This window comes from Bos indicus, chromosome 22, assembly GCF_029378745.1.
Source record: "Bos indicus isolate NIAB-ARS_2022 breed Sahiwal x Tharparkar chromosome 22, NIAB-ARS_B.indTharparkar_mat_pri_1.0, whole genome shotgun sequence".
Lineage (NCBI taxonomy): Eukaryota > Metazoa > Chordata > Mammalia > Artiodactyla > Bovidae > Bos > Bos indicus.
In genome coordinates, this window is record NC_091781.1 from 6941248 (window position 1) to 6961606 (window position 20359).

Consider the following 20359-nt stretch of genomic DNA (forward strand, 5'->3'; position numbering starts at 1 on the left):
TTTTTCACAGAATTAGAACAAAAATATTTTAAATTTGTATAAAAGTACAAAAGACCTCAAATAGCCAAAGCAATCCTGAGAAAGAAAAACAAAGCTGGAGGAATCAGGCTCCCTGACTTCAGACTAAACTACAAAGCTTCAGTAATCAAAACAGAATGGTCTGACACAAAACCAGAAATACAGATTGATGAATCCAGAAATGAACCCATGCACCTGCAGGCATCTCATCTATGACAAAGGAGGCAAGAATACACAATGGAGGAAAGACAGTCTCTTCAGTAAGTGGTGCTGGGACCACTGGACAGCTACATGTAAAAGACTGGAATCAGAACACTCCCTAACACCATACACAAAAATAAACCCAAAATGGATAAAGACCTAAATATAAGGTCAGACACTATAAAACTCTAAAAAGAAAATATGGGCAGAACGAACTCCAACAAGATCTTTTTCAACCCACCTCCTAGAGTAATGAAAATAAAAACAAAGATAAACAAGTGGGACCAAATTAAACTTAAAAGTGTTTGCACAGCAAAGGAAACCATAAACAAGATGAAAGGACAACTCTCAGAATGGCAGAAAATATTTACAAACCAATCAACTGGCAAAAGATTAATCTCCAAATATACAAACAGCTCAGAACTTCCCTGGTGGCCCAGTGACTAAGACTCCACATCACCAATGCAGGGGACCCGGGTTCGATTCCTGGTCAGGGAACTAGACTCCACGTGTCATAACTAAAGATCCCAAATCCCCAGTGAAGATCAAAGATGCCATTAAGATCCAGTGCAGCCAAATAAACAAATACATGTTAATATACATACATATTTATATACATATGTATACGTGTGTATACACACACACAAGACACAAACAGCTAATCCAGACCAAAAAACAAAGTCAACGAAAAAATGGGCAGAATACCTAACAGACATTTCTCCAAAAAAGACATACAGATGGCCAAACACATGAAAAGATGCTCAACATCACTAATTATTAGAGAAATTCAAAACTACAATGAGGTAACACCTCATACCAGTCAAAATGGCCATCATCAAAACAATCTAAAAAAGTAAATGATGGAGGGACTTCCCTGGTGGTCCAGTGGTTAAGAAGCTGCCCGCCAATGCAGGGGACAGATCTGATTCGTGGTCAGGGAACTAAGATCCCACGTGCTACAGGGCAACTGAGCCTGTGCACCACCACTACTGAGCCCACGCCCCGGAACCCGTGTGCCACGACTGCTGAAGCCCACACGCCATAAAGCCCATGCTCCGCAACAAGAGGAGCCACCACAATGCGGAGTCGGTACAAGGCAGCTACAGAGGAGCTCCCCGCTCGCCACGACTAGAGAAAGCCAGTGTACAGCAATGAAGACCCAGAAGAGTCAAAATAAATACATTACTACTTTTAAAAATTAAAAACTAAATAAATGCTAGAGAGAGTGTGGAGTAAAGGAACTCTCTTACACTGCCGGTAGGAATGCATACTGATACAGCCCGTAGGAAGAACAGTGACATTTCTTAAAACACTAAAAACGTTAACTACTCCATGATCCAATCATCTCATTCCTGAGCATATACCTGGAGAAAACCATAACTCAAAAAGAAACATGCTCTCCAATGCTCACTACAGCTCACTTTACAATAGCCAGGATATGGAAGCAACCTAAATATTCATCAACAGAGAAATGGGTAAAGAAGATGTGGTACATACATACAATGGAATATTACTCAGCTACAGAAAGAAATGAAATTGTGCCATTTGCAGAGACATGGATGGACCTAGAGACGCTCATACAGAGTGAAGTCAGAAAAATAAATATCACATTAACATATATGTGGAATCCAGAAAAATGGTACAGATGAACCTATTTGCAAAACAGAAATAGAGACAGACATAGAGAACAAACACAGGGACACCGAGGGGGAAGCAAGGGTGGGGTGAATGGGAAACAGGGATGGACACACGTACACTGCTGTGTACTGAACAGGGAGCTAATGAGAAACCCACCGTGCAGCCCAGGGGACTCTACTCAGTGCTACGTGGCGACTAAAGGAGAAGGAAAGCCAACAGCATATACGGACAGCTGTGCATGTATAGCTGGTTCACTTTGCTGTACAGCAGAGATTAACACCTGACCTGCCTCCTGCGTGCAGGTCAAGAGGCACCAGTTAGAAGTGGACATGGAACAACAGACTGGCTCCAAATCAGGAAAGGAGTACACCAAGGCTGTATACTGTCACCCCGCTGATTTAACTTATATGCAGAGTATACAATGAGAAACGCTGGGCTGGATGAAGCACAAGCTAGAATCAAGATTGCTGGGAGAAATATCAGTAACCTCAGATATGCAGATGACCCACCCTTATGGCAGAAAGCGAAGAAGAACTAAAGAGCCTTTTGATGAAAGTGAAAGTGGAGAGTGAAGAAGTTGGCTTAAAGCTCAACATTCAGAAAACTAAGATCATGGCATCCAGTCCCATCACTTCATGGCGAATAGACGGGAAAACAGTGGCAACAGTGACAGACTTTATTTTCTTGAGCTCCAAAATCACTGCAGATGGTGACTGTAACCGTGAAATTAAAAATGTTTGCTCCTTGGGAGAAAAGCTATGACCTACCTACAGAGCATATTAAAAAGCAGAGACATTACTTTGCTAACAAAGGTCCGTCTAGTCAAGGCTATGGTTTTTCCAGTGGTCATGGATGGATGTGAGAGTTGGACTATAAAGAAAGCTGAGTGCTAAAGAATTGAAGCTTTTGAACTGTGTTGTTGGAGAAGACTCTTGAGAGTCCCTTGGACTGCAAGGAGATCCAGCCAGTCCATCCTGAAGGAGAGCAGTCCTGGGTATTCACTGGAAGGACTAACGCTGAAACTGAACCTCCAAAACTTTGGCCACCTGATGTAAAGAACTGACTCATTGAAAAAGACCCTGATGCTGGGAAAGATTGAAGGTGGGAGAAGGGGACGACAGAGGATCAGATGGTTGGATGGCATCACCAACCCGATGGACATGAGTTTGAGTAAGCTCCAGGAGTTGGTGATGGAGAGAGAAGCCTGGCATGCTACAGTCCACGGGGTTGCAAAGAGTTGGACATGACTGAACGACTGAACTGAAACTGAAAAATTAACACATTATAAATCAATTATACCCAAATAAAATTTTTAAAATAGAAACAAATAGATAACCAACAGGGACCTAGTGTATAGCACAGGGGCCTCTGTTCAATATTCTGTAATAACCTAAATGGTAAAAGAATTTGAAAAACAACACACACATGTACGTGCATAGCCGACTCACTCTGCTGCACACCTGAAACTAACACAACCCTGTCAATCAACTACACCCCAAATATAAAATAAAAATTTAAAACCCCTAACATACTTGGGCCACCTGATGCGAAGAACGGACTCCCGGGAAAAGATCCTGACGCTGGGCCAAACTGAAGGCAGGAAGAGAAGGGGACGACAGAGGATGAGATGGCTGGATGGCATCACCGACTCAACGGACGTGAGTTTGAGTGCACTCTGGGAGTTGGTGATGGACAGGAGGCCTGGCGTGCTGCAGTCCATGGGGTCACAGAGTCCGACACAACTGAGCAACTGAACTGAACATTTCTTTAGATCAAACTATATCATAATGAAGTTATTTTCATGTCCTCATCCAGGCACTGGGCAACTTTTTCTGGAAGGGACTAGACAGCAATACTTCAGCTTTTGCAGGTCACATAAGGTCTCTGTCACATATTTATCTTTGGGTTCTGCCTCCCCAACTCTTCAAAAACATAAAAAACAAACCCATTCTTAGCTTGCTAGCCACAGAACAAGAGTCTATAGGCCAAATCCTGTCCTGGCGGATGGACCAAAAGGAGGAATTTGTTAATCCAATTACAGTGAAATTCTCCACAGCAAATAAGCCTGTATTTCAAATTATTCATCTGAACCTATTCAAGTAAATCACTCTCTGTGAGCCAAGTACAGGATCCAAGCACTTAAAAGAACTTCAGTTTTACCATAAACCACCAACAGTCATCAGTTCTCACTTCGAAGCTCAAATCTGAACACCAAATTAGGAAAAACAACTCCACATAAGGTAACCAAAACAGCATCAACATAAACATGTGCTTATGATGTTGTTTTATCTCAACAGATCTCTAGTTTAACACCAGGATGTAATGCCCATCAACTTTATAATATTTTGATGAATGAATTAAAAACATAAAGATCTAGAAGATGGGACTTCTAGTTAACTATAACCTTGTCACCATTAGTTGTATGAACCAGGACAGGTCAGATAACTTCCATTTGCTCCCTTGTCTTCTAAATGGAGGTAGTGAAGTGAAGTTGTTCAGTCGTATCTGACTCTTTGCAATCCCATGGACTGTAGCCTATCAGGCTCCTCCATCCACAGAATTTTCCAGGCAAGAGTATTGGAGTGGGTTACCATTTCCTTCTCCAGGGGATCTTCCCAACCCAGGGATCGAACCCAGATCTTCCGCATTATGGGCAGACGCTTTACCGTCTGAGCTACCAGCTGCTGCTGCCAAGTCGCTTCAGTCGTGTCTGACTGTTTGACCCCATAGACAACAGCCCACCAGGCTCCCCGTCCCTGGGATTCTCCAGGCAAGGACACTGGAGTGGGTTGCCATTTCCTTCTCCAATGCATCAAAGTGAAAAGCGAAAGTGAAGTCGCTCAGTCATGTCCGACTCTTTGGCAACCCCATGGACTGTAGCCTTCTAGGCTCCTCTGTCCATGGGATTTTCCAGGCAAGAGTACTGGAGTGGGTTGCCATTTCCTTCTCCAGGGGATCTTCCCACCCCAGGGATCGAACCCAGGTTGTCCGCATTGTGGGCAGACGCTTTACCGTCTGACCCACCAGGGAAGCCCCTAAATGGAGGTAGGGTGGGGTATAAAACCAGACAATCTCAATCTTTAAAGTGACAGATTTAAAGTTCTAGGACTATTACAATCCATACCTTCTTGATCAGTGATATGATGCACTGGGGTTTTTCCTAGACATTGGTGTTTTAAAAAGAAAACAAAAGCATGAATTGTGAAACTGAGCGGTTGAAACACTAAGTACACACTGTACTAGGTTAGTCACACCTTGAACACTTCCCATGTATGCCAATGTTTGAAGCGTTTTACAAACAATATCATATAATCCTTACAATAATCCTCAAAGGTGAACAGTATAATCTGAAAGATTAAGCAACTTGCTGAGGAAGGGTCAGGATTTAAAATCCAGCAATGCTCCTCCACGCTATTATCTCTGTCACTGTTAGGGAGCAGATTCTAGCATTCTCCCCTCAGCTCAAGACAGACAGGGATGACAAGGGAAACGTAAGCGGTGCTCTGCCTCCCTCTCCTCCCAGCTTCCTCTCCTGCTGCCGCGGAAGGCTGAAGCACAGCACACTCCCTGCTGGGCAGAGGTGTGTGTCTCTGGCACCTGCTTTCTGCACAGAGCTTTGGTTCACACTGCCACACACGTCTGTTGGAAACTTTACGGTCCACCGCATCATGACACTAACCATAACAGAATTCTAGCCTGCCATATTCCTTCTGTATCCGAGTAAGATACCAACATTGTAAAATGAACACCTCTGATTTGGCTTTGCGTGATGTAAAGTGAATTACTGGGCTTTCCCGGTGGTCCAGTGGTTAAAAATCCGTCTGCCAATGCAAGGAGCATGGGTTCAACCCCTGGTCCGGGAAGACTCCACACGCTGCGGAGCAACTAAGCCCACCACCACAGCTACTAAGCCTAGAGCTGGGGTCCACAAGAGAAGACGCCTCGACGAGAAGCCCGTGTGCAGCAACAGAGACTCAGCACAGCCAAAAATACATTCTTATTAAAAACAAATGAAAAGTAAAGCATCCTATTTCATCTGAAAGCTCTGGTGACAAGAGCCATGCGCAGTCACCACCAGAACTACTGGGCTTGGACGTTTCGCATGGCTTTCCGTAAGTTATCTGGATGACCCAAGCAGGGTTGGGGGTTGGTCTGCTCTTTGTACCGCAAAGAGCATCTCTCTCCCTTGCCTCAGCCGGCAAAGGCAGGAAGAAGCTACTAACCAGCCACAGGATCTGCGGCCACTGCTTCAAGACTACCTCCCTCCAGTGTGTCAAGGAGTGCGTGTGGTGGAAAGCCAACCCTGAATCCCAGCTCAGCTGTGCACCCTGGGGTTCAAAGCCCTCTTCTACAAGACAGGGAACATGCTACAGAGTAAAGCACCCAGCAGAAGACTCGAGTAACAGGCACAACACACACCCGTCAGTGGGTCCTAGCCCTACCTCTGAATGTCATTCAGCCATCTACGGGACAGTAAAAGCAAAACCTACCCTTTATCATTTCTCTCACTAGGCCTGAACTGAACAACACTGAGTGTAATTCAATAAACATTCACCAAGGCCAATAAATACCGATCCCAATGGTTATTAACAGTTCCTAGGCTCCAGAGGGTCAAGGTCACCCTAATGCAACAGTTCCTAATGAACAAGCATAGTATATATTCTACAATTAAACTGCCTTTAAATTAATATGCCAGTTTTTAACCTCCCTACCAGACAGGCAAAGATTGACATGAACAGTCCCTCGTGTCACCAATGGTGTTAGACAAACAAGTACTTTCACACTCATGGTGGGACATGTAGAGCAGGACAACTTTCTGAGACTACTGTTTAATAATATTTAAGAAGACTTTGAAGATATATTCTTTAGACCTAGCAACTCAACCTGTGGGAATTTATCCCAAAGATAATACCTGGTAAGTGGAAAATGGGGTGTAACAAGAATAATCTGTTTACCCATCAAGTATAATTTTATGAGAGAACCATATGTATTATTCAGTCACTAAAAGGGAAATCCATATCCATTACCATACCAAAAAAAAAAAACCTTCTGATACATAAAGATAAAAATAATCTGATTTCAAAATACGAGGTATGAGCCTATTTTGTTAAAAAAAAACAAACATATACATAGAGAAAATGAAGACTGATTACCTCCAGGTGGTGAGATCACTTGTTATGGTCATTTTTCTAACTCATAAGTATTTTTTCTCTCTGGCAAGAAACATGTATCACTTCTATCATCTAAAATAAGCAGAAGGTGTGCTACACATTATTTTGGTTCTCTGAATCCCAGGAAATACGAAAGACTCTTCCCTGAAAGGCCAGGAGGCTGCACGCCGCGCCCACAAGCCCACAGACGGCGGGAGGGCTGACTCCGACACCGGGGCCTCTGGGTGAGGGCCCCACACCTGAGCAGCTCGGGACCCTCTCACCAGGCCTTCAGCTACAGCCACACGTCCCCTCCTCCGTCCTGCAGCGCTCCCCTCCCAACCCGACTCGCAGAAGTTTACACAGATACCACCTTTTCCATAAAAAGCTTACGTAATCTGTTTAGCAATTACTTCAGACTGACACATATGACTTTTTACTATACGCTGTGAGTCTTTCCCCACTGGAGTTATAAGCTCCTGGAGGGCAGGGACCAAGTCCTAGCGAGCCTTGTTTTCTCCAGATGACCCAGCAGAGCATTTTGTGCACAGCACACTCTAATAAATGCTTGATGAACTAATGAATAAAGAGGGTACCTGTGAGGTTTTTCTAACAGCCACTGCCCTTACTTTACAAACAAAATAAGGACCCCAAAAGGTTAGCCCATGGTCACTTTTTTTTTCTTTTTGGCCTCCTCACAAAGCATGTTGGATATAGTTCCCCAACTAGGGACTGAACCCATGCCCCCTGCACTGGAGCACAGTCTTAACCTCTGGACCACCAGGAAGTTCCTTGGTCACTCACTCAGTACTACCACAGTCCCATGCTCAACTTGGGTCTTTCCTTTTTCCTAACTCAAAGCTTCTGTTCTGCATTTTCAAAGGGTTTTTGTTGATCTTCCTTCATGTCTTATCGCCTGACATGTGTACTTCACCCAGCTCTGTTTTCTGTTTTTGACAGTAGCTCTAGAAGGAAATAGATGAGCTTCTCTTGACAATTCTTAAACCTGTGTTCAGACTATACCTTTAGCTGGTATAACAATGAACCTTTAAGCAAAAGATGGTCAACATTCATCCAACAGTTATTTACTGAGCATTATTTGGTAACTAGAAAGCTCTATTTACTGGCACCTGGCATTTATTGATAAAACTGACGCCCCTAACATTCTAATCCCATGGATGGAGGAGCCTGGTAGGCTGCAGTCCATGGGGTCACGAAGAGTCAGACACGACTGCGCGACTTCACTTTCCCTTTTCACTTTCATGCATTGGAGAAGGAAATGGCAACCCACTCCAGTGTTCTTGCCTGGAGAATCCCAGGGATGGAGGAGCCTGGTGGGCTGCCATCTATGGGGTCGCACAGAGTCGGACACGACTGAAGCGACACAGCAGCAGCAGCAACATTCTAAAAAGAGGGGGCTACAAACTTCTGCCCAAAGGCCACATCTGGTCTGCTGCCTCTTTCTGTAAATCAAATTTTACTAAATACTGCCACCCCCATCCACGAATGTATTCTCTATGGCTGTCTGGGGGCTACAAGGGCAGAGCTGAATAGTTACAATGGAGACCATATGGCTCACAGAGCCTAAACTATTTACTATGTGGCCTTGATAGCTTGCTGACCATCGTAAAATACCAATATGCCACTGGACTCTCAAAACACCTTATATTTGGTATATTTTACAGCAACAGTAACAAATAGTAGGCAATAGTTTGTTAATCCTTTGAAAATTACCAGTCCAGCAGCACAGCTGTGACAGCGCTATTCCTTCTATCACACTCCTGTAAGAATCATCCTGAAAACAGCGCCACCTGGTAAACATCTGTTTCTCACAACTCATACAACTTTGGGGATCTTTAATCTCAGTTTCTCTCAGTTTCTAACTGAACAATTTCATTCTTTTCAGAGTCATTCCTTATACAGAAAACCACTCACTTCTTTGACAAATTACTTCCCTGAAAAGATCTCTAGTCCAATGTGTATCTTGAGGTCTCCTACTTGCAATAATTCAAACATAAAAGAAATGAATTTTATTCCCGATGATGCTCAGTATTTCGTGAGACTTTTTTTTGCTGCACACTATCCTGAACTAGTAACGTCTTCAGGGGTAAAAAATGCAGACTCCAGATTTCTTCCCTGAGCGGAATCAAACCGTCCACATATACAAAGAAATACTTTATTAGTTTAAACCCAGTTACAGCATGTTTTCAAAATATTTCTTCAAAAATATACAACTCACAAGCTTTACAATCAGAAATAATTATAGAATGTCAGAGGAGGTACTTCAGAGATCACTAAGTCCAAGTCTCTTAATTTTCAGAGGAGAAAGGTGAGGCTTACATGGGCCAACCAACCAGCTTTCATTAATTCACAATGGCCTCAGAACAGGAAGTGATACTAATGTCTCATCTATCAGCCAGGAACCGTGCTAGCGTCCAAGGCTACGTATGTATCTTCAGACAATTAATTCAATTAATCTTTATCAATGAGATGTTTTGCAAATGAGGCAGATTACATCAGGAGAACCAAAGAAAAGTCCTTAATAACTGCTCAACATCTTTTACTTTTCCTACAAAGAAAGCTCTCTTTTCTTAAACAGAGACTGCCTGGTGTATAGATTAAGAATACTGGCTCTGGAGCCAGGCCGCACAATTCAGAATCCTGACATTGCCCCTTTCTGGCTATGTAACCTCAGGGCAATTTACCTAACAGCTCTTTCTTTCCTGATCTTTACGGGGATAATCTCGGTATGTCAACAATCCTAATGTGCCTGGTACATGTAACTGCCTATAAATTTGTTGCTGTTGTTATTTTCCTTAGGTAGTCTTATCAAAACATGGTTAAGTAACCCAAGGTATGGAGAAAGTGCCCTCAACAGCGGCTATTAAAATTCATATAACTACAATCACTGTAGTAAAGTTTGATTAAATAGTAAGGGTAAAGAGGAAAAAAGTTCTTAAAAGGACCGTTTGTAAGTTAAATCCCACTAAAAACACACGCACAAGAAGTTCTGCCTTTTAATATCAAGAACAAACAAGTTCACTCTCAAAATCCTTCAAGCAAGAATGACTGAATGCTAATGCCAGAGTGTTTCCAGGTTTCACCAGGGCTCAGACACAAGTAAATGACTTCTTCAGCACAAACACCATGACAACAGACGCTACATCCCAGAATCCAACAAATATTTTGATTTTACTTTAAAATAATTATTAGTATTTTCACTTAAAGATAGCCTTTTTAAAAAGTTATGCGGTAGGAAGAGTAGGTGGCACTTTCTCCCTTGAAGGAATTTCTATCAAAAGTCCAAAATCCTCACAAACATTAGAGGGCAGGGTCTTTACACCTGTGTGGCCTTGGAAAACTCACTGAACAGCTCTCTAAAATTCAGCATCTTATCTACAAATCAGCATTAACATCTACATCCCAAATTTGGGGAAGTCGGGAGGAACAGGGGCAGAGGAGGCAAACTAAGATTTGTATGTAAATGCTCTGAGATATGACCCAGAATCCCAACAGACTCCTGGGCCTGTATCAGAAAAAACATAATTCAAAATGATACATGCATTCCAGTGTTCACTGCAGCACTATTTACAACAGCCAGGACACGGAAGCAACCTAAATGTCTATCAACAGAGCAACGGTTAAAGAAGATGCGGTACACGTATACAGCGAAATACCAGTCAAGTGAAGTCACTCAGTCGTGTCCAACTCTTTGTGACCCCGTGGACTATACAAATAGCTGTGAAAAGACAGGAAGCAAAAAGCAAAGGAGAAAAGGAAAGATACACCAATTTGAATGCAGAGTTCCAAAGAATACCAAGGAGAGATAAGAAAGCCTTCCTCAGTGATCAATGCAAAGAAATAGAGGAAAACAACAGAATGGAAAAGACTAGAGATCTCTTCAAGAAATTTTAAGATACCAAGGGAACATTTCATGCAAAGATGGGCTCGATAAAGGACAGAAATGGTATGGACCTAACAGAAGCAGAAGATATTAAGAAAAGGTGGCAAGAATACACAGAAGAACTGTACAAAAAAGATCTTCATGACCCAGATAATCACGATGGTGTGATCACTCACCTAGAGCCAGACATCCTGGAATGGGAAGTCAAGTGGGCCTTAGAAAGCATCACTACAAACAAAGCTAGTGGAGGTGATAGAATTCCAGATGAGCTATTTCAAATCCTGAAAGATGACGCTGTGAAAGTGCTGCCCTCAATATGTCAGCAAATATGGAAAACTCAGCAGTGGCCACAGGACTCGAAAAGGTCAGTTTTCATTCCCATCTCAAAGAAAAGCAACACCAAAGAATGCTCAAACTACTGCACAATTGCACTCATCTCACAAACTAGTAAAGTAATGCTCAAAATTCTCCAAGCCAGGCTTTAGCAATACGTGAACCATAAAATTCCAGATGTTCAAGCTGGTTTTAGAAAAGGCAGAGGAACCAGAGATCAAATTGCCAACATCCACTGGATCATGGAAAAAGCAAGAGAGTTCCAGAAAAACATCTATTTCTGCTTTACTGACTATGCCAAAGCCTTTGACTGTGTGGATCACAATAAACTGTGGAAAATTCTGAAAGAGATGGGAATACCAGACCACCTGACCTGCCTCTTGAGAAACCAGTATGCAGGTCAGGAAACAACAGTTAGAAATGGACATGGAACAACAGACTGGTTCCAAACAGGAAAAGGAGTATGCCAAGGCTGTATACTGTCACCCTCCTTATTTAACTTATATGCAGAGTACATCATGAGAAACGCTGGGCTGGAGAAGCACAAGCTGGAATCAAGATTACCAGGAGAAATATCAATAACCTCAGATATGCAGATGACACCACCCTTATGGCAGAAAGTGAAGAAGAACTAAAGAGCCTCTTGATGAAAGAGGAGAGTGAAAAAGTTGGCTTTAAGCTCAATATTCAGAAAACTAAGATCATGGCATCCGGTCCCATCTCTTCATGGGAAATAGATGGGGCAACAGTGGAAACAGTGGCTGACTTTATTTTTCTGGGCTCCAAAATCACTGCAGATGGTGACTGCAGCCATGAAATTAAAAGACACTTTCTCCTTGGAAGGAAAGGAATGACCAACCTAGATAGCATGTTCAAAAGCAGAGACATTACTTTGCCAACAAAGGTCTGTCTAGTCAAGGCTATGGTTTTTCCAGTGGTCATCTATAGTTGTGCGAGTTGGACTATAAAGAAAGCTGAGCGCCGAAGAATTGATGCTTTTGAACTGTGGTGTTGGAGAAGACTTTTGAGAGTCCCTTGGACTGCAAGGAGATCCAACCAGTCCTTCCTAAAGGAGATCAGTCCTGGGTGTTCATTGGAAGGACTGATGTTGAGGCTGAAACTCCAGTACTTTGGCCACCTGATGCAAAGAGCTGACTCACTGGAAAAGACCCTGATGCTGGGAAAGATTGAATGTGGGAGGAGAAGGGGACGACAGAGGATGAGATGGTTGGATGGCATCACCCACTTGATGGACATGGGTTTGGGTGAACTCCGGGAGTTGGTTATGGACAGGGAGGCCTGGCGTGCTGCGGTTCATGGGGTCGCAAAGAGTCGGACACTACTGAGCAACTGAATTGGACTATAGCCTGCCCAGCTCCTCCGTCCATGGGATTTTCCAAGCAAGAATACTGGAATCGGCTGCCATTTCCTTCTCTAGGAGATCTTCCCAACCCAGGGATTGAACCCACGTCTCCCACACTGCAGGCAGGCTCTTTACCATCTGAGCCATCGGGGAAGCCCCTGATGAACTACTACTCAGCCATTAAAAGGAGTGAAATAGCGTCATCTGCAGAGACATGGATAAGCCTAGAGACTCATACAAAGTGAAGTCAGAAAGAGAAAAAAACATGTAATACTGCTTATATGTGGAATCTAGAAATAATACAGATGAATTTATCTGCAAAGCAGAAATCAACACAGATGTAGAGAACAAACCAATGGATACCAAAGTGGGGAGGGGAGGCTGCAATGAGCTGGGAGATTGGGACTGACATACACATACTACAAATTACACATACATACATACATTTGTACATACACATATATACAAATTATATAACTAATGGGAACCTACTGTATAGCCCAGGGAACTCTACTCAATGGTCTGTGGTGACCTAAATGGGAAGGAAATCTAAAAGACAGAGGGGTATATGTACAGCTGGTTCACTTTGCTGTACAACAGAAACGAACAACAATGTAAAGCAACTATACTCCAATAAAAAGTTTTAAAATAAGAAAGAAAAGGAAAGGTGTTGAGGATGGCTCACACACAGGCAAATACTGCCAGTTTTGAGTCCTTCCACCCAGGCAGTGGGAAGGGGAGGCTGCAGAGCAAGGTAAAGCTAAACAGCCATTTGTGTTCGGGATATATAATGTTTGATCACTGTTCCGTTTTACATAGTAGTTGGAAATGTAACATCTTTTTAGTCTCAGATTTGGTTTTTTTAAATATGGGACTCCATAGATCACCATGATTCATATTATGAAAGACACACTAGAGCCAAGCATCCTTTGCCTAGCACCTCCAAACTTATAACAAAGAAAACCACAATCCCCCTTTATACATTCTTCTCTTCCACCAGCATAAACTGAAGGCAGTCATAATACACGACGGTGAAATGTGCTTACGAAATCTTTAAGAGGTATTCCAGAAAATTAAACCTGGTTATGTAATCAGTATAAAAATCTGTTGTCAGCTTTTTCCCAAAGCTGAAAAGGACTTTGATGAAATCCCAGTAGAAATAGTACCCCCCCCCAAAATTTTTTTTAATTATAAACTTGTATAACTTGGTATCAGGTGGAGCTGGAAAAGATCATATAAAAGGAATCTATTTTACAGCAGAGAAGATATAGAACAATCTATTCTAAGTTTGGAGGGATGGAAGTCTAGGGCCTCTAAGTATATTCAGTCTTTGACCCAAAGACAAGTTTAAAAAAGGGTTTAAAAAGCATGGTGCAACCTCAGTGCAAATTAGACACATGAAGAAATGAACAAAGCTGTCACTTTTGTTTCACTAGAAACAGAACCATGTAAGTAACATCTAATGCACTAAGGATTAGCTGAGAAGAACTTCTAAAATAAAAACAAAAATCAGGATCTTATCTTAACAGCGGCAGCATCTGAAAAGAAGTCTTGAGAGTATTTAAAAATAAAACCAAAAAAAATAAAAAAATAAAAATACAACCCACCTTAATGAGGTCAAGCTGTGTGAGGTACATTTTAGTTTAAGCACTTAATAGAAATTTGTTTAAGCTAGTAGATCGAAAACATTTTCTGGATTTTTTCTTTTTTTTTTTTGCTTTTGGATTCTGTCTCTGGCCTATATTACCATTTATGTAGATACTAACTCAATTTTTAAAATAAAAATATTTTCTAATCCACTTAAAAGAGATTCACAAACAGTCACTGTGCTGTTTTCAGTTCACAAACATTACCTCACTCAGTTGTCCCCATAATAATAAGTAGGTATTATTTCTATAATGTCAATTTTAAGAAAGAAGAAACTAAGGGTCATAGAAATCAAAGAACCTGCTTCAGATCATAGGACTAGTATGTGATAGGGTCATGAGGGAACCCAGGTGAATCCGCAGTAGATACTTTCAATCACATTAAAAACAAAAGTAACACTAATTTTTCAAATAGCTTCATTAACTTCAATTAACGTCAAGAATCACACTGCAGACTGGCAGCAGTTCATGAAAAATGATTTGTTTTTATTTAAACATTCCCACTAAAAGCTGACCCTGACAAATAGATTTGAATTTTGTTTCCTTTCCTGTTTTTAAATGCACATAAAAAGTCTTGAGGCATCAATACCAAAGTTTTAAAATTTAACCGTCATCTTATGAGCCAAACTTCAAATTTTCACATCCCAAGAGTATGAAAGAAATCTCTCCTCTAAATGACTTTGGAGCTAAGCCTGCAAAAATGTGAACCTGTGAATTGTTCTCCACGTCCACCCGCAGACTCAGTCAAGAAACAAATACCTAACTCCCGGAGAGCAGAGGGGATATAGAACAATCAGGACACTCGACACATTAGACCATTTCTCCTTATTACACCCATCTGGCCAAAGGGGCTGAACGAGAAAGCTGTTTACTGCCCTATAGGTGTCAGTGAAAAAGGCAGCTGCAACACGAGCCCATTGTACCTATAAAAGCTGACTCAAATAAGAACATTTATCACAACTACCAGCTCTCCTTTCTAGCTTCTGTCAATTACACAAAGAGCTTGCTATTAAATATTGATGGCATGCTATATGCAACAGAACTCTGGCGAAGAGCCTCCTGCTACCAATTTTTGTTATGAAAGAAAAACCGTCCTTATTTTCGACGTAAAGCCCAAGCCACGAGCTCTGTCCAATGGGTTATCGCATTGTCCTTCCCAGAGGAGGGTGTCAGGGCCACCCCCACACACACCCAGGGGTGGAGACAGGTTCTGGGGAGGGCGGGTCCCTGAAGGTCCCGGGGCAGGGGTCCCAGTCTCTCTTCTCCCCAGCTGTCAGCGACAGGTCGGAAGGCGGGGCGGGGCCCGGCCAGGCTGTCCGCACAAAGCCAGCCAGAGCGCGGCGGGCGGACCCGGACCCAGGCCCGGGAGGACGCCGCGCAGGGCGGAGCAGGTTGGGGCACTTACCCAGCAGCAGCACGTTCTTCCCCGCGGGGAGTTTGGAGCGCGAGCGGGTGGAGACCTCACTGAGGATGCAGGACCTGGCGGGAACAAGGCGCACGCTCAGGCCGGGGCCCCGCGCCGGAGGGGCTGCCCCGGCCTCCACGCCCGGACGGGGGCGGCCGAGAACGCGGCGGCCTGGGCCGGGCGCCGAGCCCCGGCGGGCACGCGACCCTGGACCATCCCCGGGCCGGCGTTGCCGGCGGGGACCAGGGAGGGCTGCGATCCTTACCAAAGGTTCTGTCCGTCCTCGTCGTCGCCTGCCGCGGCGCCGCCGTTGCCCGACGCTAGCTCGTTGGCCAAGGGGCCGCCTGTGTAAGTCGCGGTTAATCCTGGCGGACAGGAACCGAAGGAGCCGACTCGCCCCACAGCCGCCATCTTGGTAGGGAATCACACCGCTCCCGGCAAAGCTGAATGAGCGCAGCGGCGGCGGCGGGAACCCGGATATGGAGCGTTCGGCTCACGGGAGCGAGGCGGGGCATGCGGGGGTGGGACCCAAGCTCTGCAGGGACTGACGGAGTAAGAGAGGGCGAACTGCGCGTGCGCTGCAGGCTGGCCGGCGCGGCGGGGGTGCGCGTGCGCAAATTGCCCGGCCGGCCGCCCTGCCGCAGCGCCAGTCCTAAGCTCTGCGGGTTGATTGCCGCCACCCCCACCCCTCCTGCAGTCCTGGGCTGCAGCCGGGCGCCTTGGGGTGTGTCAGGGGAACAATGCTCGCTCGCTCTCTTCCCCCCCATTTCCCCTTCGGGTCCACAAACCTCGTAGCGGGTGTGAAATTCCTGCACTGTCACTGCTATCCCGGCTGCTGCAATTAGAATTGGTTTTTCTGTTTACCTGAGACACAGCTGTCATCCTGCAATCTTCTTTCACCATTGTTGTGCGGGTTCTGTTTGCCTCATTCCTGTGTCTTCTTTCGTTATTTTAGTGGAGAACTTCCTCCGTTGGTTTTATGAGAGAAAAAAAGTAGGGTATGGCTACGTTTTGGGAGACCTGTGTTCAATCAAGGTCCAGGTGAAAGCTTAATGAAGGAGTAATTGATAAAGGTGTTAATGATCTTAAGAGATCTTGCTAAGGGGTTAGCAAGAGCAGGAAGATTTAGGGCTGAAGGGAAAAAGAAAGGAATGTTCACTAGAATCCAGAGAGCTGTAGCTATAAGAAAAGTGTTGATGAGCAAGATCTGTGGCTTTGAGTAAATGAACACAGCACTGACCTCTCTCATTCTGCCCTGAGGTATCCCACCTGTGTCACATTCGCCAAAGCCATCAGAAGCCAAAACGCAAGAGAACTCGAGCAAAGGAATCCATGCAGGTTTACCTATCTGAGCACAAAAAGGGATCGGGAAGAGCAAACAGAAGAGACCCAGCTCACTTTGTCTGTTTGAAAATGCAGTCTATACTCAGTGATAGTTTGGCTGGGTATAGAATTCTTAGGATGCAAATTATCTTCCCTTATGTTTTTTTAAGGCCTTTACCCCTTGTCTGCTAGATTTTAGTGCTGTCATTGAGAAATCCAAAGCCATTTTGATTCCTACTCCTTTGTTATGTAGTCTTTTTTTTTTTTTTTTTCCTACTTGGAGGCCTTTATAACTTGCACAGATTTCCACTAACACACATACCACTTCCAGTTTCTGCACTGTCATACTAATTATCCTGCCAAGTACCATAGACACATAATTCATACTCTTACTCTAAACCAACAGCCCCACTTCTGCACTAGATTCCATCTCCTCTCCACCACTCCAGGGCATTGCTCCAACAATTCTCCCCGCCTTTCTCTAGATAATCATTTATTGATTTCAACTGGATCATTTTCTCTTGGCCCTCCCTACTCTTTCACCAGCTACTGCTACATTTCTTTCCTCCCTTTTACAGCAAAACTCTTTAAAATAGTTGTCTTTACATGCTATCTTCAATTCCTCTTCCCCTTTGGTCTTAGAACTCACTTCAGTCAGATTTTTACCCCATGACTCCACAGAAACTGCTCTTATCCTTGTAGTCAGTGATCTCCTTATTATTAAATCCAATGGTGAATTCTACTTCCTTGTCTTTTTAGCCTTTCAGCAACATATTCTATAGCTGATCATCCTTGCTTGATATTCTTCTTTACATGGCTTCCTGGTCACCATGTTCTCTTGCAGTTTTTTTCCTGTGTCACTAGCTGCTGCTCCTCAGTCTCCTCCAGCATTTCCTCATTTTCTTGACCACTTAATGGCTCAGGGCTCAGTATTTGTTCCTCTTCTCTATCTATACCCAATCCTTTGGTGATCTCATATAGTCTCAATAAATTCCATCTGTATGATAAATCTCCCAGATTTTTCTCTCCAGCCTAGAGCTCCATCTAGAACTCCAGATTAATACATGCCAACTGTTTCTTCCACATCTTCACTTGGATATTGAACAGCAGTCTCAAACTCAGCATGCTTTAAACTGAGTATCTGACCTCTCCCCCCAAATTCTGTTTCACCCATCACCTACCCTAGTGATCCCCAACCTTTTTGACACCAGGGACCAGTTTCATAGAAGACAGTTTTTCCATGGATAAGGGAGGGGGATTTGAGTGATGGGGAGCAGTTGTATATACAGATAAAGCTTCACTTGCTTGCCTGCCACTCACCTCCTGCTGTGTGGCCTAGTTCCTAACAGGCTACAGACAAGTACTGGGGGTTGGGGACCCCTGACCTAACCCACTAGGTAGCAGTTCCTTATTGCCTAAGTTATTCTTGACTCCTCCTTTCCCTTCACATAGCACAATTGAATACATCAGGAATCCAAAAGTCTTTACCTTCAAAATATACCCACAATCCAACTTCTTAACACTCACCCTCTGATGCTACTGTGAGCTATCTTCTCTTGCCTGAATTGCTATAAAAGGCTCTTCAATACAGCAGCTGGAGGGATCTTTTAGAAATATGAGCCAGGAGTACCCTGGTGGTCCAGTGGTTAGGACTCAGGGCTTTCACTGCTGTGGCCTGGGTTCAATCCCTGGTCAGGGAACTAAGACCTCACAAGCTGGCTTTAAATATATATATATATATATATATATATATATATATATATATAATTTTACTCTTTTACTCAAAATCCTATAGTGGTTTCTCATTTCAATCAGTAAACTCCAAACTCCTTCAATGACCCACAAAGTCTACAGAAGCTGGCCCCCATTGCCTCTCTGGACTTTTCTGCTCTAATTGGTCCCTCAGTTTCCCTGCTCAGTCATACTGGTCCCACTGCTGTTCTTGAAACATATTGTGTATCCCTTTGATTTAGCTGTTTCCTCTGCCAGGAAGGAGATATTGAAAGTGAAAATGTCAGTCACTCAGTCATTCCCAACTCTTTGTGACCCCATGGACTGTAGCCCACAAGGCTCCTCTGTCCATGGGATTTTCCAGGCAACAATACTGAAAAGGGTTGCCATTTCCTCATCCATGATATCTTTCCCAACCCAGGGCTCAAACTCTGGTCTCCCACACTGCAGGCAGAGTCTTTACCATCTGAACCACCAGGGAAGCCCATGAAGGAGATAAGGAGCTGCCAAAACAATATCTTCCCCCAAATAGCCACCTGGCTACCTTACTCTCCACCTTCAATGTCTTTGTTCAGTTCTCAGCTTCTAGATGAAGTCTACCCTGACGACCCTATTCAACGCTGAAATTTAAATCTTCACCTCTGCAATTCCAGGTTCTTCTTATCTTACCTGTCTTTTTGTTTTCCATAACACTACCTTCTGATATAATATAAGATGTACAGATTATTACTTCGTAACCTACTACCATCATCCTCTATATCTGCAGGGGATTGGTTCTAGGACCCCCAAACAGATACCAAAATCGATGGATGCTCAAGTATATGAAATGGGGTAGTTTTGCATTAAACCTTCGCACACCTTCCATATACTTTAATCATCTCTTTGTTGTTTAATGACTAAGTTGTATCTGACCCTTTTGCAACCCCATGGACTGTAACCCACCAGACTTCTCTGTCCATGAGATTCCCTAGGCAAGAATCCTGGAATGGGTTGACATTTTATTATCCAGGAGATCTTCCTGACTCAGGGATCAAATTTGTGTCTCCTGCATTGGCAGACAGATTCTTTATTGCTGAGCCACCAGTTCAGCTCAGTTACTCAGTCGTGTCCAACTCTTCGTGACCCCATGGACTACAGCACGCCAGGCCTCCCTGTCCATCACCAACTCCTGGAGTTTACTCAAACTCATCTCCACTGAGTCGGTGATGCCATCCAGCCATCTCATCCTCTGTCGTCCCCTTCTCCTCCCGCCTTCAGTTTTCCCCAGCATCAGAGTCTTTTCAAATGAATCAGCACTTCGCATCAGGTGGCCAAAATATTGGAGTTTCAGTTTCAACATCAGTTCTTCCAATGAACACTCAGGACTGATATCCTTTAGGATGGACTGGTTGGATCTCCTTGCAATCCAAGGGACTCTCAAGAGTCTTCTCCAACACCACACACAGTTCAAAAGCATCAATTCTTCAGTGCTCAGCTTTCTTTATAGTCCAACTCTCACATCCATACATGACTACTGGAAAAATCATAGCCTTGACTAGACAGACCTTTATTGGTAAAGTAATGTCTCTACTTTTTAATATGCTGTCTAGGTTGGTCATAACTTTCCTTCCAAGGAGTAAGCGTCTTTTAATTTCATAGCTACAGTCA

At 43.7% G+C, this 20359-nt stretch overlaps 1 protein-coding gene across 1 annotated transcript in view; it reads right to left on the reverse strand.

Moving 5' to 3' along the window:
- Positions 1-16192, reverse strand: part of DYNC1LI1 (dynein cytoplasmic 1 light intermediate chain 1) — a 53067-nt gene extending 36875 nt beyond the window's left edge. Inside the window, exons 1-2 of the mRNA XM_019984908.2 lie at positions 15924-16192; positions 15659-15732 (exon numbers count right to left, since the gene is read on the reverse strand). Coding sequence (XP_019840467.2) covers positions 15659-15732; positions 15924-16069 — 220 coding nt within the window. The 5' untranslated portion in view covers positions 16070-16192. The remainder of the gene's footprint in view (positions 1-15658; positions 15733-15923) is intronic.
- Positions 16193-20359: the final 4167 nt, after the last annotated feature.